Here is a 10,664-nt window from a genome sequence, read left to right on the forward strand (position 1 = left end):
CGCCCTAGAGTCAGATGGTACACATATATACGTGGACAGACATACAAAAAGCACAATAGTTAACCTACTTACCTCATGACGCCTTCAAAGGTAGACGTGACAATAGTTTAAAATATCAACTAGTGCTTTATCTTCATCCTTCAAAGAATGAGTGATGTATGAATATCTCCATGAGAAGCCCACCAGGCTGCAGAGCACTGACGCCCCCTGCTGTCCCTTTCAGGTACACTACACCACTGCACACAATAAACAGCATTAGAACACAGTCGGTTTATCAGGATTTATTGGAAAGAAACCGGTTATGAAAATCTAAAGATATGTACAAAACACTGCAGGATCAACGTCCGTCTGGATTAGAAGGTCTGGAGTCTGGGGTTTCCATGGCAACGGGCCCTCAGCGCTTCCTCTTGGCCTTGTACTTGTAGACGGCCGCCGCCTCCTTCGTCTCGTTGCTCATCTTCACCCGCTTGGTCTTCTCCTATCAACAGACAGACAGGTTAGAGACCTTCTAAAGCCTGGGGGACAGACAGACAGGTTAGAGCCCTTCTAAAGCCCGGGGGACAGACAGACAGGTTAGAGACCTTCTAAAGCCTGGGGGACAGACAGGTTAGAGACCTTCTAAAGCCTAGGGGACAGACAGACAGGTTAGAGACCTTCTAAAGCCTGGGGGACAGACAGGTTAGAGACCTTCTAAAGCCTAGGGGACAGACAGACAGGTCAGAGACCTTCTAAAGCCTGGGGGACAGACAGACAGGGGGACAGTGTCTGTAGCTCACCTGGATCTCGCGGCGGCTCTGGATCTTCTGGCTGATGACGTAGAGCTTGCGCTCGCGTTGGATCCTCTGGGAAAGGATGGTGTACTGGTGACCTCGCTGCCGGGCCAGCTTCTACACACACACACACACACACACACACACACACACACACACACAGAGTTAACGCCAGGAGAGGCTGCACCACAGGTACACAGGCTGGTGGTGCTGAGGGTGGTGCTGGAGGGGGCGCTACGACCTGCAGGGTGTACTTGTCGGTGGCTCCCTTGATGCCCTTGGTCTTCAGGGTCTCCAGGGTGGGTCGGTTGTAGGCGCGGCCCACCAGCTCAGGGACCGTGTTCAGACGCTCGGCCAGGGAGAAGTCCTGCACTGAGAGACACACTACGCCTTAGACGGGACCCATCACAACGCCTCAGACGGGACCCATTGGTACAACGCCTTAGACGGGACCCATCGGTACAACGCCTTAGACAGGACCCATCACAACGCCTTAGACAGGACCCATCACAACGCCTTTGACAGGACCCATCACAACGCCTTAGACAGGACCCATCACAGCGCCTTAGACGTGACCCATCGGTACAACGCCTTAGACGGGACCCATCGGTACAACGCCTTAGACGGGACCCATCTGTACAACGCCTTAGACGGGACCCATCGGTACAACGCCTTAGACAGGACCCATCGGTACAACGCCTTAGACAGGACCCATCACAACGCCTTAGACAGGACCCATCACAACGCCTTTGACAGGACCCATCACAACGCCTTAGACAGGACCCATCACAGCGCCTTAGACAGGACCCATCGGTACAACGCCTTAGACAGGACCCATCACAACGCCTTAGACAGGACCCATTGGTACAACGCCTTAGACAGGACTCATCACAACGCCTTAGACAGGACCCATCACAACGCCTTAGACAGGACCCATCGGTACAACGCCTTAGACACGCCTTAGACTGGTCCCAGTGGGACCAGTAACGGGGGCTGCAGTCCCAGTGCTGGGACGGTCTTCTGCTCTCACCTTCTCTCTTTGAGTCCACGAAGAAGGTGTGGTGGTTCTTCTCCTTGCCTTCGGCGTCCAGCAGGTGGAGCTCTCCTTTCATCCTCTCGATTTTCTGAACGGGTGGAGAAGAGATGATGAGTGGAGGTTCCTCTTTAAGTCGTGGGCCAATGAGGACACCAGCAGTGGTCACTAATGGTGTCATAAAGAGCATGGGAGATCTAAAAAACTAATAAATACGAATAACTTCCACAATTCATTCTTAGTATGCTAATGTCTGCATGCTAATGTCTGCATGCTAATGTATGCATGCTAATGTCTGCATGCTAATGTCTGCACTCTGATCCTTTTCTGTTGAATGAAAGACGACCCTGGACCTCTCACGTGACCCCTGACCCCGGTGCGCTCACCTTGGCGTCGGCCAGCCTCTTCATCTCCACGTACTTGAGGTCCTGGGTCCTCATCATCTTCCTCTGCTCCTCAGTCACCTCCACGTCCCACGCCTCCCTGTTGGCACGGTGGGCGCCGTCCTGCAGACCAGTACAGTCAGTCCCAGTACACCCAGTACACACTAACCAATGGTGATATATGATATTATAACGATATTTTGAACAAAACGGGTAAAGTGTGTAGTATTCACCGTCAACCATTTATTTAGGTTTATTTTTTATTTTTTGCTCAACGAAGCACAGCTGTGCTTTAACAACAGATATGTAAGGGATAATGTATAGAACGCCGGTCATTATCGGGAACATAAGCCCCGACAGGGCGACCGGTCATCGATAATGACCGGCGACGTTCTAGACATTATCCCACTTTTTACACTGCTACATGCCAAAACGAAAAAATGTGTCTTTTTACAATTTATTTGTAACTAGCATTCATAGTGATGATCAGCAGAGAAACAGTCCGCCAAAGACGTTGACGTCGCTTAGCAACTGAAGACGCTGGGGTTGACAAGTTACCGGACTACTTGCAGAGTGATACCAAAGACGTCATTAGAGGCAAAAAATCCTTTGTTTTCCCTGACAGCCTCTTCTTTAATTTGAAAGATTTTAGGTTGTGTGTGCTCGTGCCCATGATAAATCACACACAAGCTTCAATCATTAAAATTAATGTTTTTTATTTTTTATCTCGCACTATTGGAGCACGTGTACTCTCTTGCCTCCAACTACGAGATGGTCAGTGTTACACCATTCCTGCTGTCGGCTCCCAGACCGAGGAGCACAGGGGAGACGTTCCCTCCATGTTCTCTCGGGGGCAACACCCTTCACTTTGACAGCGGGTCTGCTTATAGGGCGGAATATGGTCTGAATGAAGCGGCCACCGATTCTTGCTGGGTACTTTATTCTTACACACAACCGGACTCGATCATTACTTCACTAAACTGACACGCACGCTACCGCTCGCTCTCCTCGCTCGTCCACTCACACGCTGACATCACTCACACACACACACACACACACACACACACACACACACACACACACACACACACACACACACACACACACACACACACACACACACACACACACACACACACACACACACACACACACAGCCAGTGATATGCGCACCAGATACTTTCTCGTGCTCACAAGAAACTTTAACATTTTTTTTTATGTCCCTTTACGGGTTCCGTACTCTCTACCACCGTGTCCGCCATGTTTTTGTTCAAAGTTAGTTGTGATGCGTAACGCGGGTGGAGAACACTTCCTACATGCGAGGGGCGGGATGGAGCAGCTGGACATGGCTGGTAGGCTCACAGAGCAGCGCTCGGCCTTATAAAATAGCGCTCGCACCATCAAGATAATATATAATATATACATTTTACCACCGTACATCTCCCAGCCCTACTACACACTAACCAGTCAGTCCCACTACACACTAACCAGTCAGTCCCACTACACACTAACCAGTCAGTCCCACTACACACTAACCAGTCAGTCCCACTACACACTAACCAGTCAGTCCCAGTAACCCCTCTAGACCCTAACACAGTAGCAGGATGCTGGTGTCTAACGAGGGGGTCTAATGAGGGGGTCTACCTCCAGCTTGGAGCCCTGGTCCTAGGGGGTCTAACGAGGGGGTCTAACGAGGGGGTCTACCTCCAGCTTGGAGCTGATCATCTTGAAGTAGAACTCGTCAGGGTTTTTCTCCATGGCCTTCCTCCGCAGGGCGGAGAGCAGGTTCTGCTTCTTGTGGTAGTCACTAGGACGGGGGGGAAGGACAGACGGACGTCAGTGGTATACACCGCCCGAGAGCTCATACAGGAGGGGAGCTTAGGGGTCAGCGGTCAGAGGTTAAGGGTCAGGGTGGAGGGTAAAGGTCAGCGGTCAGGGTGGAGGTTAAGGGTCACCAGTCAGGGTGGAGGTTAAGGGTCAGCGGTAAGGGTGGTGGTTAAGGGTCACCAGTCAGGGTGGAGGTTAAGGGTCAGCGGTAAGGGTGGAGGTTAAGGGTCAACAGTCAGGGTGGAGTTTAAGGGTCAGCGGTAAGGGTGGAGGTTAAGGGTCAACAGTCAGGGTGGAGGTTAAGGGTCCGTTGTGTCACAGGTAAGGGTGGAGGTTAAGGGTCAGCGGTAAGGGTGGAGGTTAAGGGTCATAGGTAAGCATGGAGGTTAAGGGTGGAGGTTAAGGGTCAACAGTCAGGGTGGAGGTTAAGGGTCATAGGTAAGGTTAGAGGTTAAGGGTCCGTTGTGTCACAGGTAAGGGTGGAAGTTAAGGGTCTGTTGGGCGGAGGTTAAGGGTCCTTTAGCCGGTACTCACTCGGCTCTCAGTTTGTAATCCTTCTTTTTCTCCAACAGTCCCAGGAAGTTTCTCGAACCCAACTGGAAAAAAAAACACAAGAGGTTGAAACACAGAAGATACAGAGGTTAGCTGGTTAAGGTTAGCTGGATAACGTTGAGGTTAACTTAGCTGGATAAGGTTTAGGTGAGGTGGATAATGTTAAGGAGAGCTGGGTAACGTTAAGGTGAGCTGGGTAACGTTAAGGTGAGCTGGGTAACGTTAAGGTGAGCTGGGTAACATTAAGGTGAGCTGGGTAACGTTAAGGTGAGCTGGGTAACGTTAAGATGAGCTGGGTAACGTTAAGGTGAGCGGGGTAACGTTAAGGTGAGCTGGGTAACGTTAAGGTGAGCGGGGTAACGTTAAGGTGAGCTGGGTAAGGTTAAGGTGAGCTGGGTAAGGTTAAGGTGAGCTGGATAACGTAAAGGTTAGCTGCTGGTTAAGGTTAGCTGGGAAACGCTAAGTTTAGCTGATTAAGGTTAAGGTTAGCTGGGAAACGCTAAGTTTAGCTGATTAAGGTTAAGGTTAGCTGGGTCAGGTTAAGGTTAGCTGGGTAACATTAAGGTTAGCTAGATAAAGTTAAGGTTAGCTGGTTAAGGGTAGCTTGATAACGGTAAGGTGAGCTGGATAACGCTTACGGTTAGCTGGACAACAGTAAAGTTAGATGGTTAAGGTGATCTGGGTAACGTTAAGGTGAGCTGGGTAACGTTAAGGTGAGCTGGGTAAGGTTAAGGTGAGCTGGGTATCGTTAAGGTGAGCTGGGTAACGTTAAGCTTAGCTGGTTAAGGGTAGCTTGATAACGTTAAGGTTAGCTGGATAACGTTAAGGTTAGCTGGATAATAGTAAAGTTAGATGGTTAAGATAATCTGGGTAACGTTAAGGTGATCGGGGTAACGTTAAGGTGATCTGGTTAACGTTAAGGGTAGCTGGATAACGTTAAGGTGAGCTGGATAACGCTTACGGTTAGCTGGACAACACTAAAGTTAGATGGTTAAGGTGATCTGGGTAACGTTAAGGTGATCTGGGTAACGTTATGGTGAGCTGGATAGCGTTAAGGTGAGCTGGATAACGATAAGGTTGGCTGGATAACGTTAAGGTTAGCTGGTTAACGCTAAGCTAAGGTTAATCTCACCTGAGCTCGTTCATGGTGGTTTCTCTGCTTGCTCTTCAGGGCCTTCCTGAAGGTCGCCATGTTTGAGGGATGTTAGCGAGCAGAGAGTTCAGAGTATTGAGGTACACCGCCGTTAGCTCCACACACGTAGCCGGTAGCTCCACACGTTGCCGGTAGCTCCACACGTAGCCGGTAGCCTCCACGAGCCGGGGAAAACAGACGCACGTGCACGGGGAACTTCCGGCATCTCGCTGGGACACGTGGGTCGCTGCATCAGGAACAGTCACGTGATTTCCGTCCGCTGCAGAATCTATTCTTTATATGATTTATTATTTATTATCTTTATCAGGCGAGACATGTGCATGCCTCTTCGATGTCAAAATAAACAGTTTATTCCATACCATATTCTTTAATATTATATTAAACATAGCTATAAACCTTCGCTTGTAGATCATTGCAGAGGACGCTAGATGGTGCTGTTGTTTCTTGCACAATATTCCAAATAATTAACATAGGCCAATAAAGGTCGTAGCAGGTCGTAAAACAGAATATAAAGAAAGTTTCATGAGATGTAATTACTGAAAGTGGACCAGGTTGTATATTCTGGCCATGGTGTGCGGTCTTTAGTGTTCATAACGAGGTTATTGTGTTCTGCTGTGAATTCATGGCCTCATTTGTTTGTCAGTTTGTAAATATGTGGGTAACAAACTGTTGGGGTGTGTTTCTGTGTGGGCACTGGGTGGTCCTGTGAGTAGGACAACAGGGAGCCACAGCCGCCCAGTCAGAGCTGGGAATAGCCTCCTGGAAACCAGTGAACCCTGGCGTCACCAGGAGACGCTCCGAGCCCAGGTGGACTGGTTCTGTTGTTAAGGAGCAGGGAGGGGGGGGGGGGGGGGGGGGGGGCAGACCGCCTCACAGGGTGACCTCTGACCTCTGGGGTCAGACCCTAACACTAACCTAACCACTGGACCGTCCTGGAACCAGCACCTTCTGCCGGGAGTCTAACCCCCTCACCACTGGACGCAGACAGGATGAAGGGATGAACGTTAACGTTCATCCCTTCATCCCGTCTGCGCTGCGTCTGCGATGAAGGGGTGAAGGGATGAAGGGGTGAAAGGGTGAAGGGAAAAAGGGATTAAGGGGTGAGGTGTGAAGAGATGAAGTGGTGAAGGGTTGAAGGGATGAAGGGATAAAGGTGTGAGGGGTGAGGGGTGAGGGGTGAAGGGGTGAAGGGGTGAAGGGATGAAGGGGTGAAGGGGTGAGGGCTGAAGGGGTGAAGGGGTGAAGGGATGAAGGGGTGAGGGGTGAAGGGGTGAGGGGTGAAGGGGTGAGGGGTGAAGGGATGAAGGGGTGAAGGGGTGAGGGATGAAGGGGTGAACGGGTGGAGGGGTGAAGGGTGAAGGGATGAAGGGGTGAGGGGTGAAGGGGTGAGGGGTGAAGGGATGAAGGGGTGAAGGTAAACACCAGGCTTGTCTCTCGGGGACAGCAGTGTTCTGCGTTCTGCTTGTTTCATCACGTCCGGTTCCGTCGACGTTCTCCAATAAGAGAAGACAGAACAGAGATCCTCGTTCCTGGGTCCCGTCCTCGGTAATTACACCGTCCGTGGTCGGGCTCCGACTGGGTCACTTATACTTAGTAACTTATACTTAGTAACTTATACTTAGTAACATGTGTTTAACTTGGAGGTTGAGGTCTGCCAGTGGTCTGGGTCCCAGACGACTGGGAAGTCACGACCTTTGTGTTTTGATTTGTTTCCTTATGAATCTGTAATGAAATCATAAATCAAACCACAGTCACCGCTGGACCGGGCTCATGCCCCAGTCCAGCTCCGGGTCCGGGGTGGTTGCTTGGCAACAGCCTGCTGTGTTGGTTTGGTTCCGTCGAGGCCAGAGGTCGTCCTCTTCTCTTGGGAACATGGCCGCTGCCCACTTCCTGCCGGGGTTCTGGAGACAGGAAGTCTGCTCTGCTGTCTGATGCCTCACAGACTCCTGATGCTCTTGGATGTGAGGGCATTGATGATGTCGTCTTAACAGAGCAAATACACACACACACACACACAGACACACACAGACAGACGCACACTCACACACACTCCCCCCCCTGCGTCTCAGCGGGCTGCGATCGGGGCTGAATGTGGGGAGACGTGTGATATGGTTTCCGGGGGCGATGAGGCTTCAGTGTTTCCACATGATGTCATCGGCCTGTTGATCACTCTGCAGCCTCATGACCCCCGACCCCCATTCCAACCACCAACCCCCCACCTCCCACCACCACCACCACCACCACCACCTCCACCTCCACCACCACCACCTCCACCACCACCACCACCACCACCCCCCACTCCCACGACCACCACCCCCCTTGTGGGGTCACTGGGAAGGAACGCCCCGGTGTGGCAGAGAGCGAGGGCGGTGGGTTTGTGGGGTCACTGGGGAGGAACGCCCCGGTGTGGCAGAGGGGGAGAAGACTCGTAAAAATAACACCGCTGACGAGAGCTGCTGGGCTGATGTCAGCTCTCTGGTATGTCCCCTCCTCCTCCTCCTCCTCCTCCTCCTCCTCCTCTAACCTCTGCCAACCCAGGTCTCTGCTCCTGGACCTCTCTGCCCACAGACCTTCTCCCCCTCCTCGTCCTCCGCTCGTAGTCCTCCTGTGTGTTTTATTACAAAGTTAGGCTGCAGCCGGCCTGTGGTCCTGGTACTCCTCATGTCTCTGGAGGGGGGCCAGGGTCCTCAGGGTCCTCATGTCTCTGGAGGGGGGCCAGGGTCCTCAGGGTCCTCATGTCTCTGGAGGGGGGCCAGGGTCCTCACATCTCTGGAGGGGGGGCCAGGGTCCTCAGGGTCCTCGTGTCTCTGGAGGGGGGGCCAGGGTCCTCAGGGTCCTCGTGTCTCTGGAGGGGGGCCAGGGTCCTCAGGGTCCTCGTGTCTCTGGAGGGGGGGCCAGGGTCCTCAGGGTCCTCATGTCTCTGGAGGGGGGCCAGGGTCCTCATGTCTCTGGAGGGGGGCCAGGGTCCTCGTGTCTCTGGAGGGGGGCCAGGGTCCTCATGTCTCTGGAGGGGGGCCAGGGTCCTCGTGTCTCTGGAGGGGGGCCAGACGCTGGCAGGAGAAGCTCCTCACTGCTCCAGCACCTCAGACTCTTGTAAATGGTCAACTACAATCAATTAACGACCATTAAGCACAGGAGTGCAGCCTCAGCCAAACCCAGGGTCTAAAGCCTGACTGGGCCAGGGGAGGCTAACCCGACCAGCCATCATCCACTCCATATATCCATTTGGTTATTTGTAGAAATGTAAAGACAACAAGAATTAACCAAGGCCACAGGAGTCCTCTTACACTCGCATTATGATACATATATAAAGATGTTAATGTCTGTTATGTTTTACGTTTTGCTGTATTATGCATTATTAAGCAATACCTCGAGAAGAACCCTAACCCTTATAATATTGTACCACTTTTTATGTTTGATTTATTTCCTCAGATACAGTTCAGTCAGGTATGGATTAAAGGCGCGTTCACGGTCCTGGTGATAACAAGCCCCTCCTCCTCCTCCTCCTCCTCCTCCCTCCCCCTCTTCCTCCTCCTCCTCCTCCTCCTCCTGCTCCTCCTCCTCCTCCTCCCCTCCTCCTCCTCCTCCTCCCCCTCTTCCTCCTCCTCCTCCTCCTCCTGCTCCTCCTGCTCCTGCTCCTCCTCCTCCTCCTCCTCCCCTCCTCCTCCTCCTCCTCCCCCTCTTCCTCCTCCTCCTCCTCCTCCTGCTCCTCCTGCTCCTCCTCCTCCTCCTGCTCCTCCTCCTCCTCCTGCTCCTCCCCCTCCTCTTCCTGCCTCTCCTGCCCCTCCTCCTCCTCCTCCTCCTCCTCCTCCTCCTCCTGCTCCTCCTCCTCCTCCTCCTCCCCCTCCTCCTCCTCCTCCTCCTCCTGCTCCTCCTGCCCCTCCTCCTCCTCCTCTGACTCCTCCTGCTCCTCCTCCTCCTCCTCTTCCTGCTCCTCCTCCTGCTCCTCCTGCTCCTCCTGCTCCTCCTCCTCCTCCTGCTCCTCCTCCTCCTGCTGGAGGGGGTCTTGAGGAGCAGGTGGACCAGCTGCTGGTTCTCTGGGCCGTACGGTACCACCAGTGACTCCTGTAAACATCTCACCGTTAAAAGCTACTTAACTAAACAGTGTTTTAATAAAGACGGATTTCTACAGCTCGGGTCTGGACAGGTCGAGTGGAACCATGAAGGGGTGTGTGTGTGTCTCTCTCTCTCTCTCTGTCTCCGTCTCTCTCTCTCTCTCGCTCTCTCTCTCTCTCTCTCTCTCTGTCTCTCTGTCTCTCTATTATACACATGTATGTCTCTCTGTGTTTGTGTACAAATCAAAGTCTGTGTGTGTGTGTGTGTGTGTGTGTGTGTGTGTGTGTGTGTGTGTGTGTGTGTGTGTGTGTGGGGGGGGGGGGGGTATGTGTGTGCAGGTTTGATCCCGTCAAGAGCGGCGGGCTGAATCAGCATTCTGGGACCGGGCCGACGAGAACCGTCACGTCGGGCTGAGCAACGTTCCGCTGTTAAGAACACAGCGGAACCCCGTTCATCTGGAGAGCGGAGCCCCGACACACCGCTCACCTGGAGGGCGGAGCCCCGACACACCGCTCACCTGGAGGGTGGAGCCGTTCACCTGCAGGGCGGGGCCACTCACCTGGAGGAACAAACCTCTCACCTGGAGGAACAAACCGCTCACCTGGAGGAACGAACCGCTCACCTGGAGGAACAAACTGCTCACCTGGAGGAACAAACCGCTCACCTGGAGGAACAAACTGCTCACCTGGAGGAACAAACCCCTCACCTGGAGGAACAAACCGCTCACCTGGAGGCGGAGCATTGCTCCCTGGCGGTGAGTCACAGTGACGTCACAGGAGCGCTGATGAGAGCCGGTTCCTCGGACTCCAGCGCCGGTTCCTCAGGGCTCCAGGTCCGGTTCCTCAGACTCCAGCTCCGGTTGCTCAGACTCCAGCTCCGGTTCCTCAGAC

General features: G+C 53.0%; 1 protein-coding gene across 2 annotated transcripts; it reads right to left on the minus strand.

Annotated features, from left to right (window-relative positions):
• Positions 1–279: 279 nt before the first annotated feature.
• Positions 280–5,896, minus strand: utp11 (UTP11 small subunit processome component). Of its 2 annotated transcripts, XM_079755514.1 has the most exons (8): positions 5,698–5,896; positions 4,548–4,609; positions 3,891–3,993; positions 2,190–2,309; positions 1,801–1,894; positions 1,012–1,142; positions 777–887; positions 280–478 (listed from the first exon to the last, which is right to left on the minus strand). In XM_079755514.1, exons 1-8 carry the CDS (start codon positions 5,755–5,757, stop codon positions 395–397), a joined length of 765 nt encoding a protein of 254 aa, XP_079611640.1. In that variant the 5' UTR covers positions 5,758–5,896; the 3' UTR covers positions 280–394. The 2 variants fall into 2 exon arrangements, with proteins under 2 accessions (XP_079611640.1, XP_079611639.1); XM_079755513.1 differs by having other exon boundaries at positions 777–1,142.
• Positions 5,897–10,664: the final 4,768 nt, after the last annotated feature.

This window comes from Pollachius pollachius (genome assembly GCF_949987615.1).
Source record: "Pollachius pollachius genome assembly, chromosome: 1".
Lineage (NCBI taxonomy): Eukaryota > Metazoa > Chordata > Actinopteri > Gadiformes > Gadidae > Pollachius > Pollachius pollachius.